Raw genomic sequence first — 17561 nt, 5'->3', positions numbered from 1 at the left:
AGCAAAGCCATTGAGTTGAATCTCAAGACTAAAATATTGGTCAAGATTGAATGGGATGGACCCAAGACAGCTTTTCAAGGGTGCTTCATTTCATAACTTTTGTCAAACTTTTGTGCTTTGCCAGCTTAAAATAATTGATAGTTATCAAGGGAGAGAGGAAAAAGGCATTTAAGAAAATGCAGTGAAATGAAACTTCACCACTATTAAGATTACATGGGTCAAGCAGCCAAAAAGAAATGATTTATTGGTGGTTCTGATAATACTGCCTATTTCAAGAGTTCTGCTTTCTTAGGAGAAAGGCAGGTCCTTACATTAGACTTCTGTTAAAGATCTTGCCAGCTTATCAACGCCTCACCCACAAGGAGTTTTTGAAATTTGATTTAAATTTAAATTTAATTAAGTAACAAAACATCATGCAAGTGAGTGGACTTATTTATTCAGAGTAATAACAGAGTACTGAGCTTGGGAACCCTGAGATCAGAAGAGATACACTAAAAGCACGTAAAACCGGTCTCAAGTCTCACAAGTCAAAGAGGGCTGGTAAAACTGATTGAATTTAAACTCTACCAAGTTTAAGTTCAACAATATTTCTGAGTGGGAATCTACAACAGCGGTAAAATAAACGTTCAGAAAACAGGTTGATCCACCAGCTTGCAGGGTTCGTGTTCAGTGACTCAGCTGCCGGATTCACAGGTTGGTGAGGAATCACAACAAAAGGCACAAGACTTTGGAGATCTCTATAGAGTCTCTACATTCACCCAATAGGCTCACCCCAAACGGTCTGAGCTGGAACGTTTGAGAAATTCACAATTCCACTTGCTCAGAAAATCAGTGTGAGTCTTCTTCTGACTGCCATTAGCTCCCCGTCAGCAGTTTCAGGCTGTCTTGCTCTTCTGTTCTGAAACCAGACCTACGTCCTACCAGAAAAATAAGCTCAGGAAGTTGGCGGTAAACTCAAATCATTGAAAACAGGTTGTGTTGGATGGTGTAGAAAATTCACAATCACTGTTACCTGATTTAACTTAGGAAGGAACTTAGCTTGCATCTCCTCCTGACTGTCCTCCTCCCCACAGAAAACAGATTTAGGCTTTCTTGCTCTTCTGCTCTCAAACCAGAGTTAAGCCTTATCAGAAAAATAAGTCTACCATCATTCCACTGAGAAAAGAGACTTTTGAAGTAAAATAATATATCAACTAAAGTCCCTCATGGGCTTTTGTGTCCTTCAATGACAATAAAATGGTTTCAATGTTATTGAAAACCTTCATTGGACCAAAAGGATGTTTCTTCCTTTAATTACATTTTAGTCTGATTCGTCTGCTTCGTAAACCATGAGATACATTGACTCAGTCCAAATAGCTCTGCAGGAACGGGATGGCGAGTCCAACTCCCAAGAAGTCATTTTGAGAAGTGAAAGAAGTCTCTTCCTGGTTCTTCCCCAAAGGCTGGAGTAATTGGAGACCTCTCCATGGAGATTCCAATCTCTCCCTAGTAGGCTCAGATCATCCATAACCCACTGTTCTGGATTGTGTAGAAAATTTACAATCCTTATTGCTTCATTTACCTCAGGAAGTCAGCATGGGATAGTGAGTCCAACTACCAAGCAGCCATTTTGATAAGTGAAAGAAGTCTCTTCCTGGTAATTCTGCAAAGGGGAAGTAGTTGAAGACCTCCATGGAGACTCCAGTCTCTCCTTGGTAGGCTCAGATCATCCATAAAATGCTTTTCTGGATTGTGTGGAAAATTTGCAATCCTTATTGCTTCATTTACCCCAGGAAGTCAATTTGCATCTTCTCCTGACTGCCACTTGCCCTCCTAACCGCAGATAACAGATTTAGGCTTTCTTGCTCTTCTGCTCTCAAACCAAAGTTAAGCCTGATCAGAAAAATAAATTCACCATCACTACACTGATAATATATACTTTTGAGGTGAAACAAGATGTAGACTCAGATTATTGAAAATAGGTTGCATTGGAAAGTGATTTAGATTAGGAAGTCAATGTGAGTCTTCTCCTGACTGCCACTTGCTCTCCTCCCCACAGATAGCAGATTTAGGCTTTCTTGCTCTTCTGCTCTAGAACCAGAGTTAAGCCTGATCATAAAAATAAGTCTACCATAATTCCCCTGAAAAAAGAAACTTTTGAGGTGAAACAAGGTGTCAACTAAGTTCATCATGGCCATTTGTGTCCTAGCAAATAACAATAAAATGACCTCAATGTCATTGAAAACCTTCTGTGGGCCAAAATGGTGCTTTTTAAATGACATTTAATCTGATTCCTCCTCTTCATAAACCATAAGATACAGTGATTCAATCCAAATAGCTCTGCAGAAATGGGATGGTGAATCCAATTACCAAGAGGCCATTTTGAGAAGTGAAAGAAGTCTCTTCTTGGTTGTTCCCCAAATGCTGGAGTAGTTGGGGACCTCTCCATGGAGACTCTGACACCTGGTAGATCATTGAAAATAGGCTTCATTGGATAGTATGGAAAATTCCCAATCCCTATTAACTGATTTAGCTTAGGAAGTCAATGTGAGTCTTCTCCTGACTGCCACTTGCTCTCCTCCCCACAGATAACAGATTTAGGCTTTCTTGCTCTTCTGCTCTTGAACCAGAGTTAAGCCTTATCAGAAAAATAAGTCTACCATAATTCCCCTGAAAAAAGAAACTTTTGAGGTGAAACAAGGTGTCAACTAAGTTCATCATGGCCATTTGTGTTCTAGCAAATAACAATAAAATGACCTCAATGTCATTGAAAACCTTCTGTGAGCCAAAATGATGCTTTTTTAATTACATTAAATCTGATTCCTCCTTTTCATAAACCATGAGATACAATGACCCAGACCAAGCAGACCTGCAGGAATGAGATGGTAGGTCCAACTGTCATGGGGCCATTTTGAGAAGGGAGGGAAGCCTCTTCTTGGTTCTTGTCCAAAGGCTGTACTGGTTTGAGACCACCATAGAGATTCCAATCTCCCCATGGTAGACTTGGATCATCCAAAACAGGTGGTGCTGGATGGTGTAGAAAATTCACAATCCCTGTTGCCTGATTTACCTCAGGAATTCAATGTGAGTCCTCTCCTGACAACCACTTACCTTCCTCCCCACAGATAACAGATTTATTTATTTTGTTTTTATTATAAATACACATCCAATGACTCTGGGTGGCTTACAAGATAAAGACATGAAACATTAAAACCATCAATTATAATATAATACAGCAGATGGCAAAGGAGAGAGCTGGACACATGAGGGGGAGGGGGATTAGATTTTAATTAGTCAATGATCTCCAGTAAGAAGCTCCCCAATTGCCATCTGGCCAAGGCAGGTCTTCAGTCTTCTACAAAAAATCAGGAAGGTGGGAGCCATCTTGAAAGTCATGATGTTCCAGAAGGCAAGTCATGATGTTCCAAAAGTCATGATGTCCCAGTGTGGCCCCTCTGCCAGTACAAGTGGGGTGGACCAATCCCTTTGGAGTGAGATAGTTCCCAGTTGCCTGATTTAGCTCAGGAACTCAATGTGAGTCCTATCCTGACTGCCACTTGCCCTCCACCCCACAGATAGCAGATTTCGGCTTTCTTGCTCTTCTATTCTCAAATCAGACCTATGTTATCAGAAAAATAAGTTCACAATTGTCCCCCTGAGAAAAGAAACCCTTTAGGTAAAACAAGATGTCAAGTAAGTCCCTCAGCAGCATTTGTATCCTAGCAAATAACAATAAAATGGCTTCTGTCATTGAAAGTGTTCTGTGGGCCGAAACGCCACTTCTTTAATTACATTTTAGTCTGATTCCTACTCTTCATAAACAGCAGATAATCCAAGCAGCAATGAGAGATGCAGGGTCCATTCACCATTAATTTCTTTTGAGAAGGGAAGGAAGTCTCTTTTGGTTCTTCCCCAAAGGCTGGAGTAGTTGGGGACCTCTCCATGGAGATTCTGACCTCACTCTGATGGGCTCAGATCATCCAAAATAGGTTATGCTGCATGGTGTGGAAAATTCATATTCCCTGTTTCCTCGTTTACCTCAAGAAATCAGCTTGTATCTTCTCCTGACTGCCACTTGCCCTCCTCCCCACAGTTAACAGATTTAGGCTTTCTTGCTCTTCTGCTCTCAAACCAGAGTTAAGCCTGATCAGAAAAATAAATTCACCATCACTACACCGATAAAATAAACTTTAGAGGTGAAACAAGATGTAGACTCAGATCATTGAAAATAGGTTGCATTGGAAAGTGATTTAGGAAGTCAATGTGAGTTCTCTCCTGACTACCACTTGCCCTCCTCTCCACAGATAACAGATTTAGGCTTTCTTGCTCTTCTGCTCTCAAACCAGAGTTAAGCCTGATCAGAAAAATTAGTCTACCATCATTCCACTGAGAAAAGAAACTTTTGAGGTAAAATAATATATCAACTAAGTCCCTCGTGGGCTTTTGTGTCCTTCAATGACAATAAAATGGCTTCAATGTTATTGAAAACCTTCATTGGACCAAAAGGATGCTTCTTCCTTTAATTACATTTTAGTCTGATTTCTCTGCTTGATAAACCATGAAATATACTGACTCAGTCCAAATAGCTCTGCAGGAATGGGATGGTGAGTCCAACTATCAAGCAGCCATTTTGAGAAGTGAAAGAAGTCTCTTCTTGGTAATTCTGCAAAGGGGAAGTAGTTGAAGACCTCCATGGAGACTCCAGTCTCTCCTTGGTAGGCTCAGATCATCCATAAAATGCTTTTCTGGATTGTGGGAAAAATTCACAATCCTTATTGCTTCATTTAGCTCAGGAAGTCAGGTTGCATCTTCTCCTGACTGCCACTTGCCCTCCTCCCTGCAGATAACAGATTTAGGCTTTCTTGCTCTTCTGCTCTCAAACCAGAGTTAAGCCTGATCAGAAAAATAAGTCTACCATCATTCCACTGAGAAAAGAACTTTTTGAGCTATGAGAATATGTCAAGTACGTTCCTCATGAGCATTTGTGTCCTAGAAAAGGACAAAAAAATGACCTCAATGTCATTGAAAGCCTTCTGTGGGCCAACACGATGCGTCTTTCTTTAATTACACTAAAGATTTTAATTACTCCTCAGAACAGGACCAGGAAAATGCATCACAAGAATAATAAAGATGAATCAGAGTAGCAATGTGATACAGGAAACAAATACAACAGAGATGAATGATAGAATTGCATATAATATATTATATTCCCCTTTTCATGTTAACCAAACAACATTGTGAAATTTTGGATGAGAACCAGTAACAACACTTCCTATAGATTAAATCTGTTGGGTGGTTGTGAACGTCTGCCACTCCCATTGAAGTACCTCTTTGTACTTTTTCCAACATCTCTGAGGTGGCTTTGCTCTTCTCACCACTTACTGGGATGTTCTGTGTTTGACTGCTGTCAGTACGTTCTGTGGTACGACACATCTCAATTGCTCCTTGTAAACTTAAATTATCTTCCCTCAAAAGGCAATGGCGTGTGCTTTCACTAGTGATACACAGAACTATTTTATCATGAATAACTTAATCTCTCAGAGAGCCATATTCATGGCTCGCAGCTTTTCCTTTTCACCGTGTGACAAAATTGTCTATTGCTTCACTCTCTTCTTGCTTACAGCTGCCAAATATATATATATATCTTTCTTATAGGACATTTTTAGAGGGTCTGAAAAAGACTTCTAAGGCATCTAGAATGGCTTTAGTGTCACTTTTTCTCTCCTCTGTGAGGGTTAACTTATGCTTGTAAATGTGGAGGCATTTGCGGCCCATCAGCCTCTTCAGTTGTGGCTATTTGCCCTGTTGCCAGCTTGTCATTTAAGCCTGTGGCTAGGGTGTAATCCTCAAGCTCTGCTCTGAAGTTGTCCCAGTTTATTGCTGCAATCTCCACTCACCCTCATTGCCTCAGGCAGTGGTATGCTGTTCACAGCTGCCATTTTTCTTGCTTCGGATGCTTGGCTTCCAGGACAGGACCACAAGTGATAGACTGGCATGCATCAAATACGTAGAGACAAAATTTGTAGACCAGTGAAATCGGAGGGAACTAATTCCTGGGCAAACTTTTCATTGGTGGAAACAGTAGGACAAGCGTGTTTTTTTTAAAAAATATATATATATTCTGAAACAAAAAAAAAATACTTTTGTAATAAGGCAGCCGAGTTAGGGCTTCCATGGTTGAGAAGAACAATAAGAAAAGCAAACACTTTCCTGCAGTTGGTCACCTCATTAAAAAGGACTTAAGTGGACAGGTGAGGATCTTCTCTCTGTTTTTGCATGATAGATTAAGACAAATGTTTCAGTAATGGAAACCTGGTTATTCTTGAGTCATGCAAGAATAACCTGGGGTCATGCAAGTCGGGGGGAGCAGGGAAACGTGGGGAGAAATGGTTTGCAATGGGAAAAGCATAGGAGAGGGGCTGAAAAAGAAGCAGGAATATGCAGCTATATATTGTCATTGATTTATTTGCACCCTAATGATGTTGGCAGGAGCCAACGAAAGCTAGGTCTGCTTTTTAAAAAACTTTAAATGTTTTATTTATATTTAAACTTTTAACGTTTTATAAAACGTTTAATGTTTTAACTCTTCCTGGTGCTCACGTTTTATTTCCTAATATATATACACTGCAGGATAGAGTGAGAGCGGCTTGTGAATTAGATCCCCTGCCTTACTCCCTACGCCTGAAGAGAGCCACGCCCCCCGTAGTCACATGGGAGGGGAACATCTACGAGGCTCTTGCTTCAGGAGTGACTACACACTCCCGAACAACAGCGCGACAGACGAGGAAAGACGAAAATATGGCCATTAGACTGGATCTCACATCAAAATCCATGGGGGGGGAAGGGCAAAGATTACCAACTAGACCGTATGCGGAAACGACCACCCCGAGGAATACCCACTGCCCCGTTCAACGGGCACCAAGAATCACAGACTAATCCCCAGAGTGTATTGGGAGTCACTGTGGGAAAGAAGGGGATGGACATTGTAAGGGATTGTGACAATGGGGATGTTAGAAAGATGGAGGGGAAAAGGGAATCAGACAGTGAGAGTACGTGCAGGATAGTTGCAATGGAATCTCGGAGCAGAGAGTATGAGAATGACGGTGGAGGGGGGAAGAGACCCGTCCGTGCAGAATGCCTCAAGGAAGAATGGAGGGGGAAGCAGCCAGACGAGGATGGCTGCATGTTGGATTGGAATAAAACTAATTGCCCTCTTGAGTCACAGATACGGAAATGTGGGGGAATAGCAACCGATACGTATATGGACAAAGGGGATGAGGACAAATTAACTAATTGTGTAGAGATTGGTACAGACACAGGGATTGGCCGATTGAGACCTATTACACGTTCCAGAAGTCGAGCGCAGGCGTTGGCTTGCCTATAAATGTTTCTCCCATTGATTTGTTTGCGCCCTGATGATGTTGGCAGGAGCCAACGAAAGCTAGGTCTGCTTTTTATCAAAAAACTTTTAATGTTTTATATTTAAAACTTTTAGCGTTTTATATTTAAAAATTTTAAATGTTTTACTCTTTCCTGGTGCTCACGTTTTATTTCTTAACACACACACACACACACACACACACACAATATATGTAGGTCTTTGGTTATTCGGGTTTTCTCCCGCGTAAAATTGGAAGTGTCTTGGCGACGTTTCAACGAAGTCCCATTCGTCATCTTCAGGCTGGTGTTTTCAGCTTCGTGCTTCGAAGAAATATATATATATATATTGGCTAGCGGTGTTTGGAGGATGTCCACTGGAAACAAAGCTAGCTGTCCCACTGGAAGGGTACCTATTTATCTGCTTACACTTTCACATGCTAGGTGGGCAGGAACTGGAACAAGGACGGGAACTCACTCCGTCAGGCAGTGCCGAGGACTTGAACCGCCAGGATGCCCACTATCACTAGCTGACAAATCCAGTGTCTTTAAGCCATTGTGCCACTGCGCCCCCTAAAGTGAAACTGTCAAAGTGCAGTAAAACAAATGCAGTTACAATATTGCCTTGGCAGATCCACAGTTTGTACGAAGCTCTTTCTTAGTGCAAAGTGGAATGTAATTTCTGCTCCGATCTTTCAGTGAGATGGGGCGTTGTCTTACCTGAATGCCTTTTCTCAGCACGGAGATGGAGAAATGCAACACTTAAATTTTAGCACCAAGAAGCTGCCACAGCCAAGGATTTGACTTTCCTTGGATTTGAAGCCGTTTTAGAGGGAGTTTGCAGGATGCCTAGTGTGGAGGGAGCTCATTCAGTCTTTGAGCTGAGGGTCAGCTTTTCAGAATCTGCGGAAGCATCGGCAGCCATTTTATTGCTCATAATAATCCATGATTTTCTGCCTTGCCATGATCTTCAGTTAGATTACATACAAGTACCACACGTATATGCAGCATTTGATTAGCCGATTGTACACAATAATTTCATGATCCAGCTAATAGTGACAGGATGTAGTTCTCCCACTTCCCTTTGTAACAAAGTAGTCACAGATTTTATTTTGGAGGTGCATTGTGCTTTTTATTGAAAGTAGAAGGCAGAAATGAACTGACATTTTTATCATAGGCTTTCCGTCAAGCCTCAAAGAATGTCTATGCTGTCTTAGCCATTATTGCTTCTTAGCTTGCCTACAAGCTGGGGGGGGGAGAGGAGCTGGGAGAATGGAATGCAAATCTCTGATAAGTTCTTTGTGAGAACTAAGAACTCTCCAGACTTGTTTACTGAGAACAAAAGACATTCTCTCATAATAACTGTCTGACTTATAATTGGATAATGTGATCTGCACTATGAGGGGAAGGAGGTTTCTATACTTTTAATATAGCAATTTAGGTGTGAAATAATCAGAGCTGGTTTTCCTTTCGTCCGAGCCAAAATGATTTGCTCAATAAAGTTTTGCATTAGAGATTGGATCATCTCAGCTATGCTTACTACGTTGGGTTCATCAGTCGGAACCTTGACACTTACTACCGTATATTCCGGCGTATAAGGCGACTGGGCGTATAAGACGATCCCCAACTTTTGAGAAGATTTTCAGGGTTTAGAAAGTCATCTTATATGCCAGAAAATACAGTACAATATTGAATTTCTGTTTATAGATGAGCACAATAGGAGCTCCATTCCTTTGCTGCTAGAAAGCTTTGACCTGTTAGTGCTTATTTCTGTAAAAAAAATTAGGGCTGGCCACTAGGGGGCAGATTGGTTTTAAATTCAGAGAACAGCTACCCATATATTCCAGCGTATAAGACGACCCCTGACTTTTGAGAAGATTTTCAGGGCTTAGAAAGTCGTCTTGTACACCAGAATATACGGTAGATTATTCAACTCAAAATCCTAGACCCTTTTGAGAAATAGCAACTCCAGACAAGCCCAATAATTCAAATATGAGTGTGGGAAACCCAAGATTACCATAACATTCTGGAGCTGACAAAACAATTAAAGTAAAACATGGAGAAGTGGTGTTCTTCAGCGTGACCTGACAATAAACCCAAATGTATTCCTAAATGAAACATGCACATAATATAGAAGAAATATTTCTATTGTTTCAACAAAATTAAACAAGAATTAATAGTCCGGAAGAAAGGAACGTCCTTTAGTAGGCCCGTGCGAGACAATGTTGAAGTGTCTTTAACAGTTTGCGTTGGGTAAACTCTTTTGTGTCCCATCAAGAGGATTATTATTGCAAACAGGATTTTTGCCCCAAATTAACAGTGTAACAGCTCCTACCCTAAGACCAACGCTTCTTTTTATTATTAAACACAGAATAGAAAAGGCAGGATATTTCTGTAAGAAGAACCTTTCATTCTGTTAAGGTAATGATTTAACAGCTAACCAGCTTATGTAATGTAAGATGTAATGATGGGGATGACTCAGCAGGGTCTGTGTCTCTTTAAGAGCCTAAAGGGAAGGCTCTGCTGATGTGTTCTCTCTCTTCCATTTCCTGCTGTATCTGTGGTACGTTGGATCCTGCTGTATTAGCGCGTGTATGTATATTGTTCCTGATGCATGATATTGTAGATAGTGTAAGATAAACCATCATTTAATAGAGACTGCTGTTTACTGTGTTTACTCCTGGGTTATCTCGCGCAATAAGACTGTGCCCGCTCTAACAGATTCCCTATTTAAAATGTGATTTCCCCTTTATCAACTCGTGGGTTTATCATCAGGGTGCTCCAAAACTAAGGGTTTTTGCCTTTTCAGGTAACAGTGAAAGGTGAGAGATCCTAAGGGCAATATCATCATGGTAGACCACGTTTCTGTTTGTTTCTTTTTCCTTTTCCCGTTCCAATTCTTCACTGGGTTTTCTTGTGCGGCTTATAAACTAGCAGAAAATAAAGCGACGCGATTCCGCACAACAGGGTCTGAATGAACCAACAAAGCTGAGTCTTGCTGTCCGTGATGCCTTTCTTACTGCGAGGGAAAGAGGAAAAGGACACTTGTATTTATTTAGTGGGACAATAGTTCAAGCTCCAATAAAGAGGTGGGAGGTTCTGCACATGTTCCGCCATCAGAAAAACAAAGCTGCTCGCCTCCTTCCCGATTGTTTGCGGTGTGGAACCCAATTCCCAGTTACTAAACCTATTTTTGGATCTGAATATAAATCCGGAGGAAGGTTCTTTTGCTTATTCTTCTTATTCTGCACTGAAAATTGCACTGGTGATGTTACCTAGTTTGGTAATGAAACATCTGCCAGAAAACCACCAAGGACCCCACAGTTGTTGTCTTCTGCTCCTTCTTATATAACTTCTCACCCTACCGTATGTATGTCTTCAGATCAATTTGCTTGGGTTGGACTGCATTTAATTATTGGTTAGCAACCCACAGAGAATCAACAGTGATGTGAATGTGTTCTTCTGCAACAAGAACACTCTGGGTTGGGCAATTAATTGCTTCTATCGGCCCAGATAAAGGATTAAAAGAAATAAACTTTGAGATCCTATCTACAAATATCATGTGGCAAAAGGAGGGTTGTGAAATCACACAAAAGTTGTCTTCTGCGTTTTGCACACTCCACCCTCTATTGAGTAAGATATCTCCTCCAGAAGAACGCATCGAGCAAGACAGCTTTGGCTGTCCTAAACTGAGGTCAACTCCCTGATCTTTCATACCTGGACCATCTCCATGTAACACTGGCCCATTTTGGACTTTATTTCAACGTATTTGGTTTACAGCTCCACAACGAAAGGACAGGTGGTCCTCAACTTATAACAGTCCATTTAGAGACGGAAGTTACAACAGACCTGAAAAAAGTGACTTACAACCCTTTTTTTCACACTTACGACGGTTGCTGCATTCACTGCGGTCTTAAGTTGGAGACTACCTTATAACAAGGAATAGAAAACCCTATTATTTCTGAATACGTTGCAGCTGTCCAATGCCATGATTAACGTGGGAGTCCTTTCTACAAGCTTTTAGATGCGGGAGGCACTGTCCCTCACTCCTACACCAAACAAGACAAACACACACTTCGAGGGATAGTTAGGACTGCAGGGAAAAAAAAAAAACCACAATTGCTACCAGCCTGCCTTCCACGGAGGACCAGTATACTGCACGAGTCAAAAAGAGGGCTGTGAAAATATCCACAGAGCTCTCACATCCTGGACGTAAATCTGTTTCAACTTCCTCCCTCAAGACGACGCCATCGGGCATTGCACAACAAAACAACTAGACACAAGGACATTCCCCCCACCACCACCCTGGGCTATCCCTCTGCTAAACAACTAATTCTCACAACACTAGGATGTCAAACCACCTAGTAGTAGGACTGTATTACTATTATCCTTCTCATCTTTCCTACTACCTATTTCCTTAGCTTCTTATGACAATAACTATTTGAATCTGATGGTTTATGCTGATCATTTATTTAGTATCCTATGATTATCACTGAGTGTTGTATCTTATGATTTATGGTGATTGTATTTTATGACTGTGATCGTGATTTATCACTTGTGGCTTCTAAGCAGACTAAGAGCTCATGCACCAGAGACAAAGTCCTTGTGTGTCCAATCACACTTGGCCAATAAGGAATTCTATTCTATTCTATTCTATTCTATTCTATTCTATTCTATTCTATTCTATTCTATTCTATTCTACTCTACTCTACTCTACTCTACTCTACTCTACTCTACTCTATTCTTATCATTATTCTATTCTATTCTTATCATTATTCTATTCTATTCCATTCCATATTATTCTATTCTATTCTATTCCATATTATTCTATTCTATTCTATTCTATTCTATTCTATTCTATTCTATTCTATTCTATTCTATTCTATTCTATTCTACTCTACTCTACTCTACTCTACTCTACTACTATTCCTATTCCTATTTTGCATTGTATTGTATTGTATTGTATTCAAACTCTATTCTATTCAAACTCTATTCTAACTCTAACTTTACTCTACTCTATTCTATTTTATTCAAAAAGAGTATTCCTAGATGTAGAAAACTACCATGCCAACACAACTGAAACTCTGCCACCATCAACTCCTGAAGAAGAAGTTAGGAGAACTTACTTGCATAACCAGATACTCAAGAATGCTTCTCCGATATGAAATAAGCAAGCCGCCAGATATCTGTAATTAAGACAAACAGCACCAAGAATAAATTAGACGCCAGTTCAAATAAAAGGAAAGGCCAAAACTCTCTCTTGTGTCTCAATAATTCAAAGGGGGGATGAAGTGATTCAAATTCAAAAACAAAGAAGGGGTGCAGAGGGTTTTCCAGCAACACCTTTAAAAACAAATCGCAACTTTTCCTGGACTTGGTGCAGCCTCAGGAAAGGACACTCTCGTTTTAAGGCTGTATGTGTTCCTTCCTCTTAATCTTTCACCTCCAAATTGAGTTGATTGCCCTGCAAATAGATATAGTTGTGTTGTATGGTATGTCTGTGAGAACGTCCCTGACGATCTGGATGTTGTTTTAAGGAAAGCCAACTCTTAAAGCCAAAATATACTGGGAGCTGAGTTCTACCCCTATGTCTCTTTTTTTCATTGCATTCTCCACCATCTATAATAAGACCTTTGATGGAGTCACCCACTGTTGGCTGATGGGTTACCTAGAACAGTGGTTCTCAACCTGTGGGTCAGGACCTCATTTGGGGTCGAACAACCATTTCATGGGGGTCGCCAAACAACGCAGTCCGCCATTTTTTCCCCCTTTTCCTTAGCTGTGCTACTCCCTTTTATTCTATTGGCTTTTGAAAGCCAATAGAATAGACTCATTCTGCAAACGGTGCTGCACCAGTTGAGTATTCCTCGACTTATGACCGGTTGAGTAGTCCTCAACTTACGACGGTTGGGGTCGCAGCATTAAAAAGGTTGAGAACCACTGCACTAGAAGAAAGCTCACGGTCTCCAATATCTACACTAAGTTGGCAAGTGTATTTTCCACCATCTACCCCAGAAGGAGCATTCTTCAGACCGAAGCATTCCTATGTTTGATGCCTCAACTTCGATGTCCAGAATTTGGTCTTGCTTGAGGCCGAATTGGCACAGATTCTAGAGTTCCTTTCTTTTCTGGTCTATTCTGACTTTGGAATTTGCCTTGTTATTCGGTCTAAGGTCAATGAAAACGTTTAGTCAACTGGGGGCATCAGTTAAAGGAAGGGAAGGTTGAGAAGGAAGAAGGCCAGAGAGGGGATAGGAGGGAAGAAGGAAGAAGAGAAGGAGAAGTTTGTGTCCCAAGTTTATGCAAAACTCCTCTGGGATCTGTCCACATTTTGTGGAACTCGGGAAACCATCCTGAGTTTGGTTTCTGACGACTTCCAAAACACCATGTTTGGTCATAGAAGTGTACTTCTATGTTCTGGGTTGGGATGACTTGATCTCCGAACATCATTCTGGGAGAAATCTTTGATTTCCATCATTCCCCATAACCCTGGTCTTTCCAAAACTGGGTTTCAAAACCCAGAAGTCAAGAAATTGCTAAGAATTCTGAGAGTTGCAATAAACACTTCTGGAAGTTGGTAAACACTGCCCCAAACTTATCAAAGGCCAGCTTTCTCTTGGCAAAGGTAGTCAGCGTTCTGTTCTCATTTGTCTTCTTCCGGCAGGAAAGTTCGTTGTGTTGCTGTCTGTCAAACAGGTGTTAAATTCCAGTTAAGCTGATTTATTGCTCATGCCTATCTGGTCAACTAAGGTCAGCATTAAATTGGCATTCAATAAGACTTAACAGAATTCAAGAGGACTGGACATAGACCATTATTTATGGGAACGCAATGACTCCAGGCTGATAGCTCTCTTGACTCCACCTCCAGGCTCTGCCTGTCCTTCTCCTATGCCACCTTTCCAAAAACGTTGTCCTCTGCAGCAAGACAAGGTGTCTGAAGATGCATGTTACTTGTGTATTGCCTGCCTGTTTCCCAACCATATGGAAACCAAGTTTCCTGCATATCCATATAAACATCTGGCTTGTATGAGCCATGGTGGCACAGTGGCTAGAATGCAGCATATTGCAGACGAACTCTGCCCACAGCCTGAAGTTCAATTCTGACAAGCTTGTGGTTGACTCAGCCTTCCATCCTTCTGAGGTCAATTAAATAAGGAGCTAGATTGTTGGAGGAGATAGGCTGACTCTGTTAAACCGCTTAGAGAGGGTTGTAAAGCACTATGAAGTGATATGTAACTTTAAGCTCTATTGCTATTGTCTAAACAGCCCCTAAACAGTCCCCAAGTGTTGAAGTCAACTTACACTACATGGAAAAGAGTTTTGTGGTTCTCCTGCAGATATTTTGTGAATCTTCCTAATGGACCCAGACCATCATAGGGGATTATTGAAGGCGCAAAGACAGCACACTAGAGAATAAAAAGAAAAGGCCCATAAGCATCACACAAGTATCTTCTCAACAGATGGTTCCAACTTGTACACCTGTTCCCTTTTCAATCACCTTGCCATCTTCACAAACCAAATTTACAGTGTACTAAGAAAAGAGGTTCTGCTGTTATGGAAAGTATAACTTGTACATAACTGTACAAACCAAGAAAATTAAAAAAAAAAAAAAGGACACGGTTTATAAAATGTGCACCCTTCCGAAGCAGAACATCCAGAACATTCAGTCACAGTTTTGTTCCATGCATTATTAACCTTGTGACCTCTAAAGCTTCCTCTTTCAGTTGTGCATTCAAGATGGACAGTGATTAATATGTATATATGTTCAATACATCCCTGCAGTTGTTCCATAAGTCACACGGTCCTCCCATTTGGAAAAACGAAACAAAAAAACCCTCTTGAGATCGTCTCCTCCTTTCCCTGTGTGGGAAGTCAGCCCCCCCCCCGAGAAAGAAATATTTTTGGAAATATTTAAAAGGCAGAATATATTTCCCTAAAGGATTTTAAAAGCAGAAACTAACCCCCCCCCAAGTCTCTCGGTCCCAAACAGAAACCAGGTCTGCAGAAATGCAGATGTGACAATCTTGTCAGAAAAAATAATTGGACACGGGAAGCTGGGACAAAGGTCCCTAGAATCAACAATCCCTCACGCCAAAAAATCCAACAGCCGTTAGCCACAGCCCCGGGGAAGCAGGATTGACCTTTGGGACATAACAGGGTTAACCCACCACCATCAGAATACCAGAAAGGCACACTCAGACTCAAGTTCAAATTCATGCCACAGGAACAACTCCAAACACAAAAGCCCAAGAACAGTGCTTCTCAACCTGTGGGTCAGGACCCCATTTGGGGTCAAACGACCATTTCACGGGGGTCACCAAACAACGCAGTCCGCCATTTTTTCCCCCTTTTCCTTAGCTATGCTACTCCCTTCTATTGGCTTTTGAAAGCCAATAGAATAGACTCTTTTGAATAGACTCTTTCAAAAGCCAATAGGAATTGTCCAGGCTGTCTCTGCCCTGCCCTGCCCCTGCCCTGCTGAGCCCGCCAAAAGTCCCATTCTGCAAACGGTGCTGCACCAGTTGAGTAGTCCTCGACTTACGACTGGTTGAGTAGTCCTCGACTTACAACCGGTTGGGGGTCGCGGCATTAAAAAGGTTGAGAGCCACTGCCCTAGAAGGTATAAAAATGCACTCCCTACTACAGTGATGGTGAACCTTTTAGAGACCGAGTGCCCAAATTGCAATCCAAAACCCACTTATTTATCGCAAAGTGCCAGGGCTGCTTTAGCATTGTGGTACCCTCAGGGGGGGCCACTGGATGGGCATGGCTGCACTGGTCCTGGCAGACTGGGTGAACGTGGCCAGGACAGGGCAGCAGGGGCCAGTCCCTTGCCATTTCTGGGGCATCGGGGGGGGGGGCAACAGCGCTTGCTCGCTCACTTCCTGCCCTTGCTTCCAAACGTTACTTTCTCGCTACTCTGGTGAACTTTGCTGGGGCAACGGTGCGTGCCCACAGAGAGGGCTCTGAGTGCCGCCTCTGGCACGCGTGCCATAGGTTCGCCACCACTGCCCTACTATATGTGCTCTCTCTCTTCTCTTGCAGAGCCACCTTCCTGTCTGGCTCGCCTCTTCAATATAATTGCAACTTTCTTTCTAAAGCAGCCTCTACATTGTTTATTCCAGGCTTGGGCTGGACCCTGATGAAGACTTTTCCTTCAACACCTGCAATCCCTCCCCTGCCCCCTTGCCCCCCCCTGTTGCACACGATGGGGGGGGTCTTCTGGGGAGAAACCCCCCCTTTGTCTCCCCCCCTCCCCAGGGAAAGTAGCAGGTGGGGAAGGGAAAGGCTGGTGCGCATCTCTCCAAAGGATACTGCGCTTTGCCGCTCACCTGCCTGCTCCTTCCTTCTTTCCTTCCCTTCCTTCCTTCTCCCTCCCTCCCTCCCTCCTTCCTTCCTCTCCTTACACCATAGTAGACCATGGCGGCCACGATCACCACCACGAAAAACGGCCGCGTCCTTCGGAAGTAGGTGGCGGGGTTGTCGGAACGCGGGGCGCATGCCGCCCGGGAGGCCATTGTCCGCGGCTGATTCTAGCCCGGCGCTGCCCGCGCGGCGGAAGAAGAAGCGCTGCCTGGCAGGCCGGCCCAGCGAGGAGGGACCGCGATGCGCGGAGCTCCGCCTCTGCCTCCCGCTGAAGGGGTGGCAAGCGGCGGCGGCTGGCGCGGGCGAGGAGGGAGAGCGGGGCGCGCGAGGGGAGGTCGCGGCTCTGGAGCCGCCGGGCGGGCTGGGCTGGGTGGGCTGGGCTGGCTCCGCTCTTGCTCTCCAGAGGGGGCTTCAGTAAGGGCTTTTGGGTTGGGCTGATTTTTTTGGGGGGGAGGTCCCTTTGTTTGTTTGGGGTTTTTTTGCTTATTATTTGCTTCATTTTTGTTTGCTTATTTGTTTGCTTATTTGCTTATTGTATTAATAAACAAATATTTTAATAGATAGATACAAAGATACATAGATAGATATAGGATGGATGACATATAGGTAGGTAGATATAGATAGATTAGATAAACAAATGGTAGACAGATTTATTAGATAGATAGATAGATAGATAGATAGATAGATAGATAGATAGATAGATAGATAGATAGATAGATAGATAGATAGATAGATTAGATAGACAGACTAGATAGACAAATGATAAATAGAGATAGACAAATGATAGACAGATTTATTAGATAGATAGACAGGCAGACAGACAGATTAGGTAGACAAAT

General features: G+C 42.4%; 1 protein-coding gene across 1 annotated transcript; it reads right to left on the bottom strand.

The window, feature by feature from the left end:
* Positions 1-10244: 10244 nt before the first annotated feature.
* TMEM254 (transmembrane protein 254) lies at positions 10245-16963 on the bottom strand. Its single transcript, XM_039340757.1, has 4 exons — positions 16764-16963; positions 14659-14762; positions 12483-12542; positions 10245-10375 (listed from the first exon to the last, which is right to left on the bottom strand). Exons 1-4 carry the CDS (start codon positions 16872-16874, stop codon positions 10258-10260), a joined length of 393 nt encoding a protein of 130 aa, XP_039196691.1. The 5' UTR covers positions 16875-16963; the 3' UTR covers positions 10245-10257.
* Between the last annotated feature and the right edge of the window lie 598 nt (positions 16964-17561).

This window comes from Crotalus tigris, unplaced genomic scaffold (genome assembly GCF_016545835.1).
Source record: "Crotalus tigris isolate CLP2741 ecotype Arizona unplaced genomic scaffold, ASM1654583v1 scf7180000017753.6788120, whole genome shotgun sequence".
NCBI classification, from domain to species: Eukaryota; Metazoa; Chordata; class Lepidosauria; order Squamata; family Viperidae; genus Crotalus; species Crotalus tigris.
This window is presented reverse-complemented; position numbering and strand designations above follow the sequence as displayed.